Here is a 23,617-nt window from a genome sequence, read left to right on the forward strand (position 1 = left end):
AAGAGTAAGGATGTTAGAAGACAGTATTTGGGAGTGAGTCTGAGGAAGCAATCTGAGACAGGGAGCTCTCTGATAGCTTTCCTTTTCATTCTGAGAAGCAAGGGGGCCAAAAGGACATTCCTAATGAACTTGCATGAAATTGGTTGTTTTTCTAGCAGCAAGACTTTGTACTTAAGAGGTGCAGACATGAAGAAAGAAAAGCAGGTGGAGCAGGATTAAGTAACTTCTACAAAGAACACTCCCTTCAACCAAATGATCACATTCTTCTGGAAACAAGCTACAACAGAGCCTCCCCTCGGTAACTGGGCCTTTCTCTAACAAGTAGCCCTATAGGCTAGGGAAAAGAATACTGAATTTGATCAAAACAGATTTTAAGAAAGAAACCTCTAGTGTTTTCTTCTTGTCACAAATGAAATTAACTAACAAGATGCATGCGAGTCCCTCAAAACAGATTGCTGTTACAACAATCTGTGTATGTAACATACTGGGGTGTGTATGTGTGTGTGTATCTGTGTGTGCACGCGCACACACTAATGTAACCATGTGCACTTCAGAGACACAATCTCTGTCCACATAAGAAAACATCACAGAAATAAAGGGGCATGTGTCATTTTAAAATTCTATCCTCATAGAACATGGTGTCTAAAACTCTCTTCAATGTTCATCAAAATTTCATTCTTAGATAATATCTAAAGAGCAACTTAAAAAATTAAGATTCTCAGCAATTTTTCTCAGTGCAATAATCTTCAATGGTGGCAGTTCTTTACTTTCATTTCCAGTCTGGTACTGCTTTGCCTTTCCTTAGAAAGAAAAGCAAATCCAAAGGACACAGTTCATAGGAAGGCAGAGAACAAGCTCCCACATCAAACAATCCCCGTAATTTCTGATATTCCCTCAAGCTAATTAGACAATGAAATTATCTACCATTTTTTTTAAGTGTGAAGGATAGGATTTCCACCTAGTCCCTATTATTTCATTAAAAACCAAGCCTTAAGAAAAAAATTAAAAAGCACTTCTACTATACAAGTGTTCTTTTTCAGAGATTTCTCAAAATAGCAAAATTGTACATCCTTAACCCCCGATCAGTATTTAATCTATACTGCAAAGCCAAGGGGCATGAACATAGTTTCCAGTACATCGTGGCATGTGTATAACTCTACAAAAGCAGTCACCAAGCCACGTAAGTGAGATCCATGAAAACCTACACTTTGTGTCAAGTACTTGTATGTTTTCTTTAGCTTCACAAAATAAAGGTGCAAAATAACACCCCTCTTCTGCAGACAAGAAAGATGTAGAGCTGAAGGTTATACACTTATACAATGTAATCCAAGTAATCTCAAACTATTCCAAACAAATTCCATACATATATTTCCTGCTAGAGAGAAAATAAAGTCCAGATGCCAAAAGTGTATGTGAGAGACAGAGATACTGAGGGAAGAGGTTTCACTGTCTTGTTAGTTTCACTCTCTTTTACACCTTTTAGAAGAGTCTTACAAGCGTATATGGATCACTACACTCTGAAGGTACATGTCTTGGTTTTTCCTTCCTCAGCAATCCATCTATGCACCCCAACCATTTTACCACTCATTATTTACTGAGCACTTCCGCTACGCAAGTGTTCTTTTTCAGAGGTATATTTATAAATTTCTCAAAACATTACAACTGCACATCCCCAATACTTTGGCCAGTGTTAAAATTCATACTGTAGAGTTAAAACACACACACACACACACACACACACACACACACACACACACAAAAAAAAAAAAACAAAAGCCAGTACACTTAGGACATGATGGCTTCCTATGCAAGACCATATCTCTTCACATATCAAAGGCTGGGACAAAACAGAAGTACTCAATTCTTAGTCTTTCTAGACAGAGACTAGAATATGACCTCTTCAGAACAGAGGTGATGGAGGAAGGTCATTGGTTAAATAAAGAAACTGCCTTGGCCCCGATAGGACAGAAAATTAGGTAGGCGGAGTAAACAGAACAGAATGCTGGGAGGAAGAGGAAGTGAGCTCAGATGCCATGCCGCTCTCCTCTCCAGGGCAGACGCGATGTAGCTCCAACCCAGGATGGACGTAGGCTAGAATCTTCCCCGTAAGCGCACCTTGGGGTGTTACACACATAAATAGAAATGGGAAATCAAGATAAAAGAATTAGCCAGTAAGAAGCTAGAACAAATGGGCCAGGCAGTGTTTAAAAGAAAACAATTTGTGTGTTGTTATTTCTGGTGTAAAAGTGGCTGGGAGCTGAGCAGTGGGAAGCAGCCCACAGCTCTCACTACAGTTATATAGTTTTTTCTCTAATATATATATTATAATATATACCATAAATATCATATATCACACACATATAATACTTACATTTTTATATTATATTATGGATATATAATATATACACATACACACTCAAGACTAGGAATCATGCCTGGTACACAAAGAGGTACTCAAAATATTTAATTGAATAAAATGAATGAATGAATGAATGAATGGGTAAGTAAGTCAATGAGTAAACACTACAGGAGGAGCCACACTAGAGGCTGCCCTTTAGTCAGGACCTTGAATTAAAAAGTTACTCTTTTTAATCATTAAACAATTTCATATACTTGTTCCAAACCCTGGCAACTTACTTTGTTGAGGGCACCAGCTCCTGTCAGAATTAAGTGAGAATTCTCAACCTGGATTGTTCTTTGTCCCAGTCGGACAAGGTAAGCCCCGATACCAATGGCCCGGCATGTAACCTTTAAGAAAAGAATAAATTGTGTATGTCATTTATTTATGTCTTCTCCCATGCTTTAAAAACAAAGGTACAGATTAAATGTACAAAATTCACATGATCAAAAACCATTGTTTTTTTTACGAAGTCTAATAATAATATAAAACCCACCCAAATTCCAGGTCAAATAGGGACAAAATTCATTGAATAATTTAAGTATTAAATGCTCCAGGAGTCATGGTCCATTTATTTGTCTGTTTTACAGATGCCTGTCATCCCCATAACATGTACAAGTAAGATAAGTACTAAGAAGAAATTCAAACTGTTAAAAACCTGGTAGAATATTTAGAGAAATAAGAATGAAACTAAATGCTGAAATAAGCCTAGGTTTGTTTGGGAAATCCAGTAACTTATATCATCCCATGTTGCTGTTTCTTGTGTATGATTATGATAAATTTGTAGACGTATCATTTTCAGAAAATAATGCCATTTAGGACTGAATGGCAGTGAGAAAGGGTAGAAATAAACCCAGCCACACACCCAGCTGTTCAATAAATTTAATACCTTGTGGAGAATGGGGGATATAGCTCAATAGTAGAAAGCTCTTGCCTAGTTTATGTGAGGCCCTAGGTTCAATCCCTAGCACTGAAATGAATCATCATTCTAGGAATATTTACCAGGCTGATGGTGATGATCTCATCATAAGCCAATGAGGATTCTCCAGCAATCATTCCAGAACCCCGAAGGTTCTCTGCTCCAAGTCCTTCTTCTTTCCCAATAATATCAGTTATCTTATACCTATGGAATACAACCATGACAAATCACAAAGGTTAAATACAGTAATAGTAACTCATAAAGAGAACAACAATCATTATAAGACTATTTAATACAAATGCTTTAATTCTATGTATGTTCTTCCTGCCTAAGCCTCTCCAACTTAGCTTGGAACTACTTACTTGAGAGTGATATTCTGTGTCAGAAACAACAAAACATGGAATTTAGCAGCTATGTTAAAGTTCATTGGTACAAACAGTGGTATGGCTCTGGGGATAAAACTTTCTGTAAGTGGGGATTATAATATATAAGATATGGGAGACATGACAGTTAAAGCAACAAAACGGTATGACACATCTCAGATTTTAAAAGCCCTTTCTTACATATTTGGAAACATTTAAAATACCAGGGCCACAGGGCGGCGGTGGCACATGCCTTTAATCCCAGCACTAGTGAGGCAGAGGCAAGCAGATCAAGCCCAGCCTGATCTACAAGAGTTAGTTCCAGGACAGAGAAATCCTGTCTCAAAAAATGAAAGAAAGAAAGAAAGAAAGAAAGAAAGAAAGAAAGAAGGGAGGGANAGGGAGGGAGGGAGGGAGGGAGGGAGGGAGGGAGGGAGGGAGGGAGGGAGGAAGGAAGGAAGGAAAGCAAGCCAATATATGCCCATAAACACTAAATAATCTTTGACAATTTTAAATAGGAATAAAAAGTACAAATAAAGAGGAAGTGGGTATTCTCATCCCTCTCCTTTCCAAAGATTATAATAAAGAGGAAGGTCAAAACGATGTGTCCCCCTACACATAGCAAGTATACTGGCAAGGGGTCCTGGCGATGGTTCTATGAAGGGACTGTTGTGATGTATGCACAAGTGAAATGCTGACAAGGTGCCGAGAAAGCAGACAGTGGGTCTAGTGGGAGCCACTCATCTGTCTTCCCAGCAGGGGTTAGGAGGGATAGCTGACAATGGTAAATGGGAGATGGGGAACAGAGTTAATAAAAGGAAGGATCCACAGCACCATACATACACATGCACAAATATACATGCACACACATACACGTAAAGTACAAGGCTGGAGGCAGAGATAGGCATTAATGATTTATTGTTCTTGGCTCAGGGCAAGAATTATGTTTTATTTTAACTTTCATAAGCTGAAATAATGAAATTACGACTCCATAATGGCTCTTAAACTCCCCATCCTTGTATTTTTCTGCTTCTTTCTGTCGATCCCTCCACTGATTCCCTTTCTTTGTCTTAGCTGTAGTCTGTGACTGTATCTCTGCTTCTCAGATTGCTCTAAGCTTTCTATTTTTAGCCTCTCCCAATACCAAGTTATTCCCACTTTTTTTTTCTCCTCTTTATATCTAGACTTCAGATTCTAGAGTTATGTCATAAATAAAGCTAATCTTCCTTTAGAAAGAGACATGAAGAAGCTGGCAAAACTCTACTCACTATACCCAAGGCATCCCAAGGCACCACAGTGAACCCCTAGGGACACTGGAGTATATTTTTAGAAAAGTACTATGACATATGATATCTGTTAGACCCTGTGTGAATGATTAGCTTTAGGAAGCTCAGAGATCACCATAAGATAGAATACTGTCAAAAGAAATGCAGCACTATCTTTACAAAGCCAGGTTTTCAGTTTCTGTGGAACAAATGCAAGCTTTCACAAAAACCAAGGAAGTATAAGAAGTGAGGGTGGTTATATGCAAGGTGACTTCAAGGTCTAAATAGTCTGCAAACACAGTTAAGACACTATTAATAAGTTATTGTAATTATTTAAGAATTAGTTAGGTACTAGTCTAAGACGTTAAAAGTAGAGGTATGAGGGACAGGAATTCAAGACCATCCTTAGCTGCATAGTGGCTTCAAGGCTAGCCTGAGGTACAGAACCCTATTTCAACGCTCCCCAAGTCCCTACCCAGAAAAGCAAAAATGAGATATTTCCCCCAATTCACATGCATTACTTTATTCAAATGATCATTAACATCATAGGATAGAAACATATTAGGATGCTGTTTGCATTTAACTACTTAATTAAAAAAATTAGTTCTCTGTTTAGTTTAGAAGTGCTCTAAAAATATTTTATGATACTGAAGGTGCCATGAGCCTGGTAGTGGTGGCACACACCTTTAATTCCAGCACTCTGGAGGCAGAGGCAGGTGGATCTCTATGAGCTCGAGGCCAGGATGGTCTACAGAGCAAATTCCAAAACAGCCAAGGCTATACAGAAAAACCCTGTCTTGAAAAAAAAAAAAAAACAAGCAAACAACAAACAAAAAAATCCCAAATATGCCGTGAACTAAGGAAGTCTGAAAACCTATGGCATAGCCTATATGAAGAAACTATAAAACATGAAAAAGAATACACTTCAATAAATAGAAAAACATGACATGCTTCTTTTTGGGAAATTAAACAGAAAGATGTCAGATCCTTATAAATGATATATAAAACCAATACAATCCAAATTAAAGTCACTATGGAAAGTTTTTGGTGATCAAAACATGTACTAGGCCATGGGTTTGTTTTCCAGTATCACAAAATTAAAAAACCATATCAGCTAATTACAACTTGAAAAAAAAAGTGAGAAATACATCTAATAACAATAGTTAAATAGTGTGGAATGACTCAAGAATATAAGAATTAATCAATAAATAGTGCAGCAATTAACACTGTAGAAAATACTTTCAGAGAGGTTATCAAAACGTTCAAGCCTCGCTGGTAATCAAAATTGCAAGATAAAGTTGCTGTTCTTAAAATATTCATTATTGTAATATAGTAATTATTGTTTTATTAACAATAACTAAAACATAGTGATGACAGAGCACAGTTAGAACAGAGGAAAGAAGTCCTACCACATACTCAATGACCGAGAATGCAGATCTTGGGAGGGCAATTTGAAAAATTTTAAAGACCTTTTAATATCAACTTTTGACCTGTGAATATCTAGAAATTAATCCAAAGGGTTATACAGCACCCTGTGTTTAACATCCCCTCCCCTCCCATTCTTGCAGTTTATATTCAAACACTTGATGCTGTTGTATTCAACTACTTACACAGAAACATCAGTGTATACTCTAGCTTATGGATATAGTGGGAAGAAAGTTGGCATAGTGAGGGTACCATGGACAAAGAAAGCTTGAGAACCTAATTAGGAACAGTCCTAAAAGCGTATGTAAAAAAATACTCAGCTCAAAGATGCAATAGTGAAAAGCTGGAAATGGCCTGATTTTCAAAGATAATATATTTATTATGATGAAATGTTATGCAACTATTAAACTTCATGTTTATTTCGGAAGGAAGATTAGGTTTATTTGTAATGTAACCCTAATCTAAATATAAGAAATTCCCCTAAAAAATTTTTAGTTCAAAGGATAAATTGAAAAGAAATTCTTATCTGCTATAGTCCCAATTACATAGAAAGAAAAGATAACAAATATAGAAATGACAGTAAGAATAATATAAATTCATAATTGTGGCTTCAGGGTAGGCTTGTGGCTGGTGTTTTACTTTTTGTTCAGATTTACACATTTCATAGTTTCTCAAATGAGTAAATAATATAAATATTACCTAAAAGCCTCCATCAATCGCAGGGCTCTCCAGATAATAAGTAGTAAAGCTAAGGCACAAATCTTAACATGTCTAGATTGTACAAGAGTCATTCAAAGATGCAGAGCACAAAAGTAAGGAAATAATCTCTTTTCTTTGAGACTCATGGCCAAATTCATCTGAAATATAAATACCCACCTGGATTCACCTTCATCCTCTACATGTTCACAGTGGACAGAATTCAGGGCACTGACTCTTTTATAGTCCTGGGGTGTCAGATATAAATACTTGTAACCCTATAAAGCAAAAACAGTTTTTAACTCATTGTCTGTCATTTTCACATAACCAAAACAGTCAAAAATATAATGAAGCTTGTTCCAAAATGATAAAAAAAAAAGCCTGCTTTAAAATGATAAATCATTTGAGTTATTGTCTAACAGAATACTAGCATAGGCAGTTTGGAAAATGAAGTTCCTATATTTTAGTCACTGACTGTCTACCCATGAAACAAGATACCCTATAGTTACAATTTCAGGTATGTTCCATTCATTTCACTCTTCAATAGGGTTAAAGGGTCATTTTCAGGTCTTTAGTGACACTTCTATTAGATATATCAACATGGGATTCAGAAACTGTAAATTACTGCTCTTCACGCAAATTCATATCATTGTCAAAATAGAGAGGGGTAAAGAATGAATGAAAGGATCACAAATCTGAGAGATTAATATTGAAACCAGAAGTCTAAGCAGTACAAACAGTCTGAGCACAAAATTCATACTTTTGCATTTTTCAATAAATAAATTCTATTTATATTCAAAAACTATTAATACTTAGTGGTTTATTTGCATGCATACACATACAAACTTATAGTTAAGGCAGAGAACCATGTTATATATGTTTAACATGCTATTTGTATTTATAAATTAGCATTTTTTGTACACTAAAATGTGGCACAACCATCATGACTAATTCTGAGTTCTTTCATTACCCAAAAGAAACCCAAACTTGCTAGTGATCACTACTGATTTCCATATACTTTATAGGTGACATTTAATGAACTATAATTTACATTTACTAAAATCCACTTGTAATCCAAAATTACATTTACTAAAATATACTTAGTTATAAACTTTCATTTTTGAGGCACTGTTTGACTGTGCTTCCCAGGCTGGCCTTAGCATCTAGAGGACTTAGATCACAGATTTCAGCAACAATACCTGGATTTAGTTATTATAATCTGATGAGTTTTGACAAATGTATATACTTATGTAAGCACCACCACAATAAAAATAAGGAAAATTTTTATTATACCTTGAAATAGTCTTAAATATATGAAAAGTAGGTAGGAAAAGAAACCAAGAAAAAGGAGCCATGAAGGTATATAGAAAAGCAAGAGAAGAAGCATTTTAAAAGATAAAGCAGAACAATGGTGTCAAATGCCGCCTGATCACCAAATAAATACTAAGATAAGGACTGAGAATTCGATGTCAAATTTAAAACACACAATTTTTGGTGACCTTGATAAAAGTAACTCAATTATAATGGTTCAGGTGTGAGCTTCACAGAAGGGGGCTCAAGAAAATGAGAAGAGAGCCTGGAGATAGAGCAGACAACTCTTTGAAGAAGTTTTGCTCTAAAGGAAAGAAGGGTGGGAGTGAGTTACTGGAGGGAAACGTGTCTGTATGTCAAGGGGAGTTCCAGGAGAGAGGGAAAAGGTGATGATGAGCCAGAACTGAGAAGATCAAGGGTATAAATGGAGAGATGGTTTAAGAAGGGGTAGGGATTGTGCAATTAATTAAAGCTCAGGATTAAGGTAGAGAGGAGTGGAGGCAGACACAGGAAGTGCTCATCTGTACAGCAAGCCAGTTTTTTGGCTTGCTTTTATTGTCTTGTAGTACTGGGGACAAACCTGGCATGGAAGTACCTTGGGAAGCAAGGACTAATACTGAGTAGGAAAGAAGGTAAGGAGGGCTGGAGTGATGGCTCAGTGGTTAAGAGCATTGACTGTTTTTCCAGGGGACCTGAGTTCAATTCCCAGCAACCACATGGTGGCTCACAACCATCTGTAGTGAGATCTGGCACCCTCTTCTGGCCTGCAGGCATACATGGAGGCAGAATGTTGTATACATAATAAATAAATAAAATCTTTTTAAAAGAAAGAAAGAAAGAAAGAAAGAAAGAAAGAAAGAAAGAAAGAAAGAAAGAAAGAAAGGAAGGAAGGAAAGAGGATGGGGAGGGCCTTAGGAAAGAGGAGATGTGAAACCGTTATCCAAGAGTTTAAAAGGCTAAGATTTAAAAAGTAGGATGAGTCAGAGAACATTTTACTCCATTTATGTTCAGTTGCACAAGTACACATGTGGAGGAAGTAGACAAAGTTAGTTTTAAAAAAGGTTTTACTTCTAAAAGGATAGAGTAAACAGAATGAACAGAAACACAAAAAGGTGACAATTATAATGTTATGATGAACCTTGGGATTTAAAGAAGTTGAATGAGCCAGGTACAGGTCTTAATTCCAGCAGAGGCAGGTAGACCTCTGTAAATTCAAGGACAACAGGGTCAATATGGGGCATCCCAGACAAGCTAAAGTTCCATAAAGAAATCTGTCTCAAAACAAAACAACAACAACAAAACAATAAAAACCGACCAAACAAGTTGAATGAAAGAGTGGGGAATGGAAGGAACAAAAAAGTAGTAGAATTACAGTATTTGTAGGCTTAAAGGACTGTTAGATTTTGAGTACTATAGGAAAACTGGGTACATGGAACACATATGATGATTTTTTTGCTAGTCCAATTCTTGTTCCACTGTTAGTTGCTACATAAGTGTGTGTGATTCCTTCTGCTCTGGTGAGTTCAGAAGCTTTGAGGACAATAGGATGGAAGGGTAGCAAAGAGAGATGCTTGAAATATATTCTAGAGAAACTGAGCAAGGATGGGACCATTAGAGGAGAGAATCTTTCCCAGTTATGAGAAGGATTATCTATGTGAGTATAGCAATTCCCAAAAATTAATACAGGACTAAGCAACATTGGAGAAAGTAACACTATACTTAGAATTAAAAGATGCAAAATAGAAGAGGCGGCTCAGGGGTTAAAAGTGCTTATTGCAAGCTGGGAAGGTTGTGGCACATGCCTTTAATCCCAGAACTTGGGAGCAGAGACAGGTTTGAGTTTGTGAGTTTGGGGCCAGCTTGGTCTATAAAGTGAGTTCCAGGACAGCCAGGGCTGTTTCATAGAGAAATCTTGTCTCAAACCAACCAACCAACAAACAAAAAAGCCAAAACAACAACAGAAAAACTGCTTATTGCTACTGCTCTTGCAGAGCCCAGGTTCAATTCCTAGTATCTATATGGTAGCGTACAAGTGGCTGTGACTCCACTTCCAGAGGCTCCAACATCCTCTTTTGTTGTCCACAGGTACATGTACACACATGGTATACATATAGATATACCAGATGCACACACATTTTATTTGTATAAAATAAATAAATTTGGGGACTGGAGAAGACCAGATTTCAATTCCCAAATCTATGTTGGGCAGCGCACAACAGCCTGTAACTCCAGCTCCAACTCCAGGGCATCTGATACCCTCTTCTGGCCTTCGATGGTACCTGCATAGATGCATAATCCACCCCCTCCCTTACACAATAAAAAAATTAGATAAATCATGCTTTTTAAAAGATGTAAAGAAAAAGAGGCTATGATCAAAGGGTAGGGAATAAGAAGAAGTAGCGTGAAAACATGAGACTATAAGATGGGATTCCCTCCACCTCCCAGGGAAAAGGGTCTGAAAGTGGCAATGAGAATTAAAAAATAGTGTTCCCCCTCCAGGTAAATAACACAAGGGAAGAAGAAAACAGCTGCTACTTAGGAATTAAACAAGGAATTAGTGTCTCTAGAGTCAGTTTCCAAGTAGAAAAGCAGGTTTTTGAAGAACTGATGATGTAAGAGATTTTGTTGATGACTGGTGTAACTGCTCCCAGAAACCACAGTGGAATATTTTAAAGATAGATATTTTGGGTTTACCATGTGTCATACTAAATGCACTGTTATTAGTTCATCTAAGGTTCAGCCACAAAAACAGTCACCTGTAAAAAAACTGGAGAAAAAAACCAGATGAACACGCTGAAAGTCTGTCTCTAACATGCAGTCTTTAGTTTGGATGCTGTCTGTCTCTCAGTGTGAAGACTGAAGCCTTGAGCATTCAAAGCAAGCTCTTAAGGAAGGTGGTTTTCTCGTTTTGCTTTAAATTACATTTATTATGTGTATTATATGAAGGGGTATAGGTGTGCATGTAGTGGTCAGAGAACTTATGATAAATGACTCTTTCCTTCTACCAAGTGATCCTGGGGATTGGACTCGGGTCTTTAGGGCTGGCAGCATCCACCTTACTTTCAGCCACCTTACTGGGCGCTAAGGAATTTTCTTAAGTAATTTTGTAAATGCTGTCTTTTAAACTTAAATCTTTTCCTTTCTTCCTCTCACATACACGAACATATCCCCATGCATAAACAAACAGAGTCATGAAGTGCTATCTCCTTGTAGGCTGTACCTTGTAGGGATCCTCTGGATCTACCCAGGCCACATGGAACATATGACGGATTTCTTCTGCCAGTCCAATTCTAGCTCCACTGTTAGCTGCCACATAGATGCGTGGGATACCTTCTGCCCTGGCAAGTTCAGAAGCTCTGAGAAACAGCAAATCCTCTTGAGGCCCAAAGGACCCAATCCGATATGTAATGTCATTGCCAATGACGATGATATCCCGGCCATCTGGATATTCAGGGCTTTTAAGGCTCATTTTCCAAGCTACCATGCCAATCTAAAAAAGACAGAAACAAATGAATAGAGCGTCATACATGCATTTATTTTTCAAGTTCTTCGAGGATAAGAAGACACTAGATTTAGGCACATCCTTCGAAGATAGGCATTGTGAAAGAACAAAATTACTTCTTGGAAAGCAGAAAAATATTCTAGGACACTGCTTCACATTATTACAGTATATCCCAAAGTTGTCTCAATTCTTCAGTGCAATTACTTAAAGAAAATGAAAAAAACTCCACATCTAAATGCACTCAAGATTACATGTTGAAGAATGTTATGGCAGTGGAGGTAAGTCTAGAATGTCCATTTTACCAAACTGTACATTAAGACACTATATTCAGCTTTTTAGTGAGATTTGTTTCAAGAAATATTTAGCACATAAGGGATAGAAAGAACATCACTTCTCACAGACTGTCCAACTTTTGTGATCCGAAGCCCTTGTGCTCTCTACTCTAGGAAAGACAGAGAGATTCTTCACTGGCTTGGTCCAGGTGTTTTCCATTTCTGCAAGGATTTTCTATCACTCAGCACTGTATCTATGAGAGCAACTCTTGCTGCTTTCTTCAGCTCCAGAAAACCAAAGGACGCACAGAGCTAATCTCTTGATGCACTATGATGTATGTAAATCTCTGCTCTCTGTTCAGTGGCATCTGACCAGCCACACAAACAAATGATATAGACTTGACAGTGGTGCCATGTCTCTTTTCAAACTCTCACAGCCCTCTCCTTTTTAATCCCCTTGTACATGAGAGCTACTCAATCGTACTTGTTCATTCTCTAGTCCCATTTCTTTCCTATTCACTTACACCTCACTTACAGCTGCAGTTTTTCATGTCTGCCTGTCTGTTTCCCATATACCTGGATAACTAATGCTTTCTATTCTTTTCTCCTCTTTTTTTTTTTTTTTCCTGTCTCCTGCTTCTCTCTCTACCCCCATACTACTCATGCCCAAACACAAAGCCTACCAGATGAGTCCAGCCACATCTACAGCACTGGTCCCTCATCCCCAGGCTGCTGCACATCACCTCATTGAGGAACTGGCCATCAGGAAGGGCCATTAACAGATGTAAATAGCAGCATCCCTGGAAAACCATATGCATCACCCAGACTCAACCCGGCCAGTGATCATAAGCTCTGAGTACACATTCCTCAATCCAATTGCACATCCACTCTAATCAGGCTGGTTGAGGCTTTTTACACAGTTATTTGTGATCCTCTGCATTAAGAAATAGGTATGAAACACCCAGTGATAAATATAAGCTATTTAATATATCATACCATTGGCCAAACACAAAATGAATGTAATATAGGAGAAAATTCCAATCACTTTCTGAGATAAGGTATCACTCTATCTGCTCATTAAAGACAAATAAGGGAAAAGAAGCCTACCATCAGAATGCGGCACAGAGAAACACCAAATATCAGTATAATCTTGGATTTCTTTTAAAGAAAAAAAAAAACCAAAACAACAAGAAGGCTTTAATATATTGCCTGTGTGAGAGAAATATTTTTTTCTAAAATTTCAAGTGCTGTCCTCACTAAACCACTCATTTATTTTTCAGAAAAAGAAAGCTATTCACTGTCTACTTTCTTTTAAGTGTATTTGTAGTTAGGAAGATTGGGTTTTACACCAAATTTTATGCTATATTAACCTTAGCAACCTAGGCTAGTTTATATACAAGCCCTGAAGAATCTACTTCAGCATTTGTGTGTTAATGTAAACATTGTGACTGTGTGGCCCTGGGCAGACAGATAATACTCTTATCTTTCCTTATTATCTAGGGACTCCTGTGCTACTTGGGCAGTCAGTTCAGCAACTGGTCAGGTCATTATGCTTGCAAAACTGACTTCTAATTAGGTGTCAACATAGCAGCACCAAGAACAATTTTCTTCCCCTCTTCAGTTTTATAAGGCAGATGGTGCTAGTTAGCTTTGGATGACCTGGAACTTGTTAAGTAGTCCAAGATGGCCTGAACTCACAATCCTGCTTCAGCCTCCTGTGTGTTGGGATTACTAACACACAACACCGCACCTGGCTTTACACATTATTCATTCTTTTATCAATTATCTTTCATCAATCAGCCCCTGCTCCCTACCACCTACATTAAACATACAACAGAATTGAGAATGTTAGGCCAGTCTCAGTACAGTAAGGGTCCTTACAAGAAAATATTCAGTTTGAGTTAACACAATGAACACATGAAGAAACATCTGTGGTTCAATTAACATTAAAATTTGGATTTCATTGCTAATCAAACAGTAGGACATATAAGGGTAAACAGAGGCTTTGGAGTCAACCAAATTTAGAACTAAATCAAGGATCTATCATTTATTAGCTTAGTGACCTTGGTGTGTGTGTGTGTGTGTGTGTGTGTGTGTGTGTAAAGATTTTTAAAATATATTTATTTATTTAATATGTATACAATATTCTGTCTGTGTGTATGCCTGCAGGCCAGAACAGGGCACCAGACCTCATTACAGACAGTTGTGAGCCACCATGTGGTTGCCAGGAATTGAACTCAGGACTTTTGGAAGAGCAGATAATGCTCTTAACAGCTGAGCCATCTCTCCAGCCCCACTTTGGTATATATTTAACTTTATTGAACTTCAATGTCCCTATATGAACAACCAAAGAACACCCATGAGTTTGATGAATTACTAGAAGCAGGACTCTGTATTAAATACAACATACAAAGCTTGCCCTTTTCTTTCCTCTCAATCAATCTGAATCCCACCTATTTTAAAGTTTCACTCAAACTCTATTTCCTTATTAAAGTTTCTCCATCCTAAATTGACTCCTGTATTCTCTGATCTCTTATTAAGTTCTTCATGCAGAGAATCTATATGATAATAGATAAGATACCATCTAGAAGTCATTAACTTTTTTTTTTTTTTGAGACAACTTTTTCCTTTGTAGCTCAGGTTGGTGCAGAACTCACTATGTAGCACTGGATTGTCCTCAAACTCATGGCAACCCTCCCATCTCAGTCTCTTGAATGCTGAGATTGCGTGCATGTCTAATCATGTACAGAATAGTCACTTCACTAAAACAATACTAGTTTGGAAATACCTGGAGAATAGTCAACACTATGGATTAAAACACTGGTCATGAGCAACATCAAAAGACTACAGATTAAGAAGACTAAGTGCCTTTAAGTGAATCTATAAAGTAAGAACAATGGCTGTTGTCAAATGAATACCTACCACATGCTACATTGCACTAGAAGTTGACAAACACGGACAATGATTAAGAGATTGAGTAAGTCAAGTTGTCTTGGATCAAATATCAACTTCATACTAGTTGTAAAACCTTGTACACAACAACCTTTGACAGTCTCAATTTCCCTAACGATAAAATGGAACTTTTCTTAAGGGATTATTGGGAAGAGCACATTAAAGTAGTACAGAATTTCATACACAAATACTCTCAATGTAGTTGTTATCATAATACAAAGGTGGCTGTTACTGCCATAAGGAAACTGGGGCAGAAAGTAACTTTTGAGAGGGGGAGTTTCCTGGGAAATCAACCCATGGCTCCACACATACTAGGTACACACTCTAACACTGAGCTATATTCTCAGCCCAGTACCTTGTTTTTATAGCTACTGTGAATTACTTATTTTTCAAGCTAAGGACAACAGAAAAAAAAAAAGCTCTTTCTTTACTAGAGAAATGATAGAAGTATATTTCAGAATATTATTATTGTCTTTAGCTAAATACAATATGGATTATGAATATTAATTATAGCACAAACATAAATGTCACTGACCCCTAACTGCAATGTGGTTTCATGGATTGGATCCTGGAATAGAAAAAGGATATTATTGGAAAAAAAAATAGTGAAGTTCACAACAAGTCTGTTTATTTTATAGAACTTCAGCAAGGATAATTTCTTCATTTTGAAAATTCTATGATTATATGATGTTAATACAAGGGGATATAAAGAATATAGTTCAGTGGTAGAGTGTACACTACAGCATTTATTTTATAGAACTGCAGCAATGATAATTTCTTCATTTTGAAAATTCTATGATTATATGATGTTAATACAAGGGGATATAAAGAGTATAGTTCAGTGGTAGAGTGTATACTACAGTACACACACACATGCATGCAAGTGTGTAGGGAAGCTGCATGAAAAAAGAACTCTATATTGTTTCTGTGACTCCTCTGAATCTACAATTATTTTAAAATAGTGCAAACCTGTAATTCAAGCATTCTGAAGACAAAAGCAGGGGGATTACAAACTTGTAGTTCCAGACTAGCCTGGGCTTTTATTATGTCTATTTCTCTCTGTGTACTTATGGAATAACTGTTTTCTTACACACACCTCACACACCTTTTTTAAAAAGCAAAGTAAACTGGATATTTGGGTCAATTGTTAGTATCCTGGACAGCATTACTCTGAATAGCATTACAATCATGAAACTGCTAAGTGCATGATCCTGACAGTCAAAACATTTAAGATGTTGACAGATGGAGCAAGAAGAGAATGGAGACAAAGTATAAAAAAGGACATGCTACTGGAATTTCATGTGGATAAAAGTTATGGGTGTGTCAAAGAGGAGAAAAGTACAGAGTTTTGGTCTTTGGCAAGGAAGAAATGTTTAGTCAATTTAAGAATTTTTGATTGTTTCTTTATTTCAGCCTCAAAAACAAAGTGATGGCTTTGAACATTATGAATACCTTGAAAACTATGATGTAGCACAAAACTAAAAAAGAGTTTAAAATACATGCATAATTGTAATAGGCAAAACAGTATGGTCATTAAGGATATAGATTCAGAAGTCAGAATCCTAGAAGTTGAGTGTGTTGGCACAAGCTTGTAATCTCAGTACTTGGGAGGCAAGAAGACACTACAAGATACCTCTATAAAACCAGCCTTTAGGAGAATGGTTTTAAATTCCAGGCCAATAAGGATTATAAAACAACAGCCTGAATCAAAACCAACAGAAAGAACTACCTTAGGCTGTTGGAAGTAGCATTTTGTTTTTAAAAGAAAAAGTGCTCTATGGTGCTGTGGTAGAATGTAAGCATATGTATACACAGGTTTATACAATATTAATATCTCTACCTGAGAAGAAACTGCTTCTCATTGTATTTCTGGTCTGATGGTTAAATACATATTTATATTTTTAAAGTCAATATTTGTATAATAGGCAAGAACAGTGCCTATCAGCTAAATACATATTTAGGACTGTACCACATGTATTACAAACATGTACTAAAATCGAAAGCCTATATTTATACAGATCCTTTCATCTTGAAGGGGACTAAAGAGCTTACAAACATATGTACATAAAAGGGCGTTAGTACTGATAGGCAAGGTGTCAGTTCTCCACTTCCCTATGTCTCTTAGCAGTACTAGCTAGGAATACACAGAGTGTCAACAGACACAGGCCTGTAACAGCTGCAAAGACATTAACATAGTAATCCAGTTGTAACACACAGGCACTAAGGACAGCAGCTGGAAAACAGCAACTGCTTTCCTCTGGTGCAGAAGCACCATGGCCATTTCCAGCTTTGTGTTTTTAAATTATTCTCTACAAAACTCAACTAATCACTTGACAAAATTGAATTTGATACTGAAAATGGTTTCTGAATGCAAAACACTTCGTCTGATGATTGAACACTAGGTTGAAAATGCTTCCTCTTGCCCTTGATTTAAAGAGGGGGGTGAGGGGCAGGGTTACAACAGTCAGGAGAAAAGACTCAACATTTTCTAAGAATAGCTTTGTCTCAGAGGATTCAGCATTACATCAAAAGACAATTATATCCTCCCCTCCCCATTTAATTAGGACACCATAAATTTTTCAGCCCAGTTAGTTTATATATGTGGGTCTATATTATATACACAACGATGATCTCATATCGGTAACTGCAGTTCTGGCAGAATATATGCAGAGGACAATGTGACTAGCAAGGCAGCAAACATGAACTTTGCCTAAGCCCAACCAGCCTTGTATATGAACAGAAAAACCACCAAGGGAAATTTCATCGCTGAGTCTTTTTTTTTCTCCAATACTTTTTCCCCCTCTCGTATTTTATGTAGCAAAAATCTGGTAAAAATGAAACTCCAGGACCGAAGCCTGAAGAGGACGGAAAGATTGCAGAAGCAACCAAAGGGCAACCTGTGGCCTATTTGTCTACATGGGCAGCTTCGTGTCTAATGAGTATTCAAGTGGCTTCTAGGCACTGGCAGCACAAGCATCCTATTCCCTGGCCAAATCCTGTCTACAGAATTTACTAACCAAGCAGTCCTATGTACTTATCACTTAAAATTATGTTTTCATTGATGTAGACAGCCACAAGTAAGTTTTAAAATACTAAATTTCAGGTATATATGTATTTTCAAAACAGAACTTTCAGTGGGCAGGCTTCTTAGGAGTAGGGTTATCAATTCAAGCTAATTATTTTAAGGTAAAAAGAGGAGGCAGACCAAAAGAGCTACAGTGAATACGCTAAATAGCAGCAGAAATAAGTGTTTATTTTCTCTATGGAAGTCCTAAGGAAGTAAATAATTCTCTGGCCACATTCTGATCGGGAATAAACATGCTCAAATGAGGGAGGAGGGGATAGGGAGGGGAAAGCAAGCAGAAGAGAACAGTCTTATTTAACTGTTTTTATGTGGGTAAAATGATTTGTGCCATGGTATTTCCATAAGAAGTGGGACCATTATTTTCCTGTAGAAACACATTTGGTTTGAAAAGTATCACTGGACAGGACGTGAAAATCAAACCAAATGAATTATTCACAACCTCCGATCAGAGGTGATCATTATTTCTGATGCTCCAAACAGTGATTAGGATTCTATCCTGAGATGTCATTTTCTCACTGAGTAACACCAGCAATAGAAAAAGGCATTATCTATCTACCCATATATGTATTTTTTCTCCTGGGAGGACCCTGGTTTAATGTTACTATAACAGATACAAAAAAAAAAAAACCCACAATAATATTAACATTTATCCTGCTGGTACCCATAAACGCCATTAGTCTGACATACAGTGTCAACACTAATCATGACCCAAAATTAACACCAAAATTGACATCAACATTAATTGTACTATCAGTGTGACTAGAATATACAAATGGACACAAGCATTTCCCAAAGTTGCTGCTATTGTCATAAAATTGCAACATTAAGTTCAACAGAAAAAATGTAAAGGAAAAGCTAAGGGGGAAAACATGACAGGGTTTTGCTTTTGAGGGTGCTAGATTGTGGGAGCAGAAAGGAAATCTTTGCCATGGTTGACTTTCTCCTCTCCATACTTTAAGATCAACTATAGCAATGCTTTCCTTCATAGATTTAGGTACAGGCTGGCTGTAGCTGAATCAGGTATATTTTATCATTTTCCGTGTTAAAGTCTACAATGGCTATTGTTCTAGTTCTACTTGCAGGGCTCTGAAGTGGGAACACAAGAACCCTAGACTGTCACAGCTGAGATGGGTGGTGACACTGCCTCACAAAACTGAGAAAAACAAGACCTGGAAAGAATGAACTTGAACCTGAGCTTTTGTGGGGGTACTTATATCAAAATTTACCTTTTGTCCTTTTAAATATAGATATAGCAAATCGAAGCTATACTTTTAATTAATTAGAAACTATCAATAATGCTTTAAAAAATAACAAAATACAGAAAATATTAGAAGCCTTTAAAAGATGTATTTTAAGTCACAACACAATGTGGTATTGGACTTAATTTCTGTTTGTGAAAACTATGCTGAAAATAGTTAATGCCTTCCATGTATCTGCCTGATACAGCATGTTTCATTGTCTAATGTCATATAATCACATGAGTTCAAGACAACTTTCATGACATCTGAAAAAATTAGTTTTTTTATGCCTAACTTAATGTAAAGTTACCTCAATCCCTCTAATTAAAAGTTGACATGTGGGTAAGTATCATTGTTATTAAAAAAAAATTCAACTATATGGAAATAGAACTAAAGATTGAAATAATAATCATGTATTAGGGAATAATTTATCCTCGGGACATTTATATACATCAAACCACAGTAATTTTATATATCAATACTCAGTATTTTAATTTTGTTGAACATGCCATGGAGTACACACATACCAGTAGTACTTGAGAAACAGAGCACAGGATTGACTGGTACAGAAGCTAACTAAGTAAGCCACTGCAGTTCTAAAAGCATTGGCTGTTAATCGCAAGGATAGATGTTGATCTCTGGTACACCATGCCTCATTCTTGGGAGTCATTTAAACTTAGAATATATAAAAACCTCTGGCAAGAGTATTCTTCTAAGGGCCATCTCTAGGACTGACATCTGGACAGATGTCAAAGGAAAACCTGAAAGTCCTGCGTTAGTGCAAAACAGGAACTTTAGAATTTTTTTCAGTTAATTAAGCTCACTGAACTTTGGCTTGTTAACAATCAGTCAAAACTAACTAACCAACCTGATGAGAAATCTCCAATGCCAGCAAAAGCCATTTGGAAGGAATTCTAAGAAAAACATATGCACTCAAAAGAACAGTATTAGAAATTCAATAGAAGTAACTCCATTTGGGCAGACTTATTTTTCAAAATCAGCCTCAAACATTTTCTAATGTAGGGATGGAAGAACATTTAGACAAAAACATAGAGCAAATATACTTACTTAGACTAGGGATAAAAGAAAAGTATGTTATTGTTGTTGTTTTTTTCTTTTTTTTTAAAAAAAAAAAAACTGTCTTACCACAAATCCCATAAAATGTTTCTCTATGGAGCGAGCACGAGCAAGGAACTCAGGACCGCGAGGGGTGCACCCACACACTGAGACAATGGGGATGTTCTATCGGGAACTCACCAAGGCCAGCTGGCCCGGGTCTGAAAAAGCCTGGGTTAAAACAGGTCTCACTGAACATAGCGGACAATGAGGGCTACTGAGACCTCAAGAACAATGGCAATGGGTTTTTGAGCCTACTGCACGTATTGGCTTTGTGGGAGCCTAGGCAGTTTGGATGCTCACCTTACTAGACCTGGATGGAGGAGGGTGGTCCTTGGACTTCCCACAGGGCAGAGAACCCTGATTGCTCTTTGGGCTGACAAGGGAGGGAGACTTGATTGGGGGAGGGGGAGGGAAGGGGAGGCGGCGGTGGGGAAGAGACAGAAATCTTTAATAAATAAAAATAAATAAATAAAATAAAAAAATGTTTCTCTATGTCTAGATTTTTCTATCTTGCTAAGCCCTGAGGCTGGAATTGAACCCAGAGTCTTGTCATGTCAGACAGGCACAGACTGAGCTTCATCTGCTGCCTTTGGAAGGAGTCAGTGTTTTCTCCTTCCTTTAAAGGCCTTCATCGAAAGTATGGCTCTGTACTCAATACAAATTAGGAGTATTTGTGTGCACCTAGTAGTTGGTTATGTCTCCCTTCTCCTGAAGATTTCAAGTACTTAAATACTTTCTCCTGTCTTCAGGCATAGATTGGTGGCTGGGATTCCTCAACAATTTCAGAGGTCTTGTGCTCTCTTTATATTTTCGTTCTGAGCCTGCCTGTAATGGCTGAGCCATCTCTCCAGCCCTGGTCTGCTTCTCTAAGGGCTCCTTCTTAGATCACGCACCTCAGCACAATTCTAATAAAATGCTCTTCTAACACATACCTCACAAGACAATACTGACTTAATTTTAATATTCAGCATTTAAAAAGGCAAACTAATTTCAAAGAATTAAGCAATACAATTTATCTAGACTGACTTCACATTCTTGAAGCTATTTTGAGGTTGAGTCAAAAAACAATATATAAAAACATAGTGCCAAACCAGAAAAATACTTGGGTCCTGAGTGTTCAGGAGAAATAAAAAATAATTTTTTTTACTCAAGTCCACAAACACTCTCTAGGCAGTTTTAGACAATAATGGGATCTGCGAGAATTTGAATTTATGATAAGCCAAGTTCTATCAGTTACTTTTCTCATCATTATGATCAAACACCCAGCTAAAGCAAACTTAAAAAGTTTATTTCAGCTTGGGTTTAAGAGAGGACAGACTAGACAGGCACGGTGGCAGTCAGATCTCTATGAGAGAAACCTCCTTGTCTTGGGGTGGGGTAGAAGAGGGTAACACTATCTGCAGGTAGGAGCCAGATAGCATCAATGGAAGTCCACATTCCATGGAAAATGGGTCAACACATTCAGGGAGGAATTTCCTCTGGAGATATATCTCTCTGGAAATACCTCAGACGTGTGAATATTAGACAGAAATGCGTCTCCTAGGTGATTCTAGCACTAGTTAGGTTGACAATGAAGATTAAACATCACATCAACCAATTCTTCACTAAGTATAGCAAGGGTCAGGCCTCCTATCCTCTTCTTCTCCCCCCCACCTCTCTTCCTTCTTCCCTTCCTTCCTTTCCCTCTTGAGATAGTTTCTCCACCTAGTTCTGGCTGTCCAAGAATGCACTATGTAGACCAGGATGGCCTCAAACTCACAAGATCCTCCTGCCTCTGCTTCCCAAGTGCTGGGAAATATCATTTAATGCTCAAATTAAACTTTCAAAGAAGTTGGGTGGTTGGAGGCACATGACTTTAATCCCATGAGGCAGAGGGAGGTGGATCTCTGTGAGTTTAAGGCCTACAAAGTGAGTTCCAGGACAGCCAGGACAGTTACACAAAGAAACCATGTCTCAAAAACAAATAAACACAAAAAAAAAAAAAACAGAACAACAATAATAACAACAAAACTTTCAAAGAAATGCAGCCTCAAATCAAGAATCACAGTCACAATTGTAGGATCTTAGTGGCTGGTAGTTGATGTTTCTTCATATTTTTTTCTATATTGTTTAAAGAATTTTTAAATTAAAATCAAGAAGACTGGTCAAGAAGCTCAGTAGGTAAAAACACTTATTACAAAGAGTGCTAACCTGAGTTTGAGACTTGGGACATACACGAGTTGTCATCTGAGATCCATCCACCTGTGTGCCATCACACACACACACACACACACACACACACAATAGAAAAGGACAATAGCACACTGTAAATAGTTAAGCGGCCTTTCCATCTCTCTCCTGAAGAGGTAGCTTCTGCCTTGGCTCCTCTCCTCTCCCCCCCTCTCCTCTTTCCCCTTCCTTCCTTCCTTCCCCTTTTCCCTCTCCCCTCCATAACCCACTAAATAAATACCCACTTTCTCTGAAAAAAAGACCAGTTAAATGATAATTAAATAGATATAGGTAGGTTAAGTAGTTTCAAAGCTGAATTCCTAATATCCACTATCCCCACTATTTTATTCCTGAGAATAAAAAGCAGAAATGAAGTAAAGTTAACAGTCATGATGGCAGCCAGTCTTAAATTTTAATTTATATTACTTTATTTCCTATTTAAGCATTTTCTTCTTTAAAAAAAAATGTGCCAGGTCATGATGTGGATTCAACACATTTTCAATGAGAGTTAAAATGTAAAATGCCAACTGAATATTACAGGAACATTAGAGAAAACCTACTATGGTAACAAAATAAAGAATAAAAAGAAATGAAGGAAACAGTGGGTTTGTCTCACTAAACAGGGGAATTCACAAAGCTTCTCTGAATGTTAAAACTGCTGAGAAGGAAAAACCCTGACACCTAGTGCCCAGCTGGAAAAACAAAGCCTCGGAGTCACTCCTTCACATGGCAGCTCATGCAGAGGTGACTATTAAAATGCATTAAATGTGGAACATACTTTCCTCCCAGGAACAAAAAGAGAGAGAGAGAGAGAGAGAGAGAGAGAGAGAGAGAGAGAGAGAGAGAGAGAGAGAGAGAGAGAGAG

At 37.4% G+C, this 23,617-nt stretch overlaps 1 protein-coding gene across 2 annotated transcripts in view; it reads right to left on the bottom strand.

Annotated features, from left to right (window-relative positions):
- Acaca (acetyl-CoA carboxylase alpha) overlaps window positions 1–23,617 on the bottom strand; it is a 153,947-nt gene that overhangs the window by 54,262 nt on the left and 76,068 nt on the right. For both annotated transcript variants that reach the window (XM_050119583.1, XM_050119581.1), the window contains 4 exons: window positions 11,597–11,866; window positions 7,246–7,343; window positions 3,401–3,521; window positions 2,638–2,748 (listed from right to left, as the gene is read on the bottom strand). In XM_050119583.1, coding sequence (XP_049975540.1) covers window positions 2,638–2,748; window positions 3,401–3,521; window positions 7,246–7,343; window positions 11,597–11,866 — 600 coding nt within the window. The remainder of the gene's footprint in view (window positions 1–2,637; window positions 2,749–3,400; window positions 3,522–7,245; window positions 7,344–11,596; window positions 11,867–23,617) is intronic.

This window comes from Alexandromys fortis, unplaced genomic scaffold (assembly GCF_014885135.2).
Source record: "Alexandromys fortis isolate MF-2015 unplaced genomic scaffold, M_Fortis_MF-2015_v1.1 scaffold_173, whole genome shotgun sequence".
Lineage (NCBI taxonomy): Eukaryota > Metazoa > Chordata > Mammalia > Rodentia > Cricetidae > Alexandromys > Alexandromys fortis.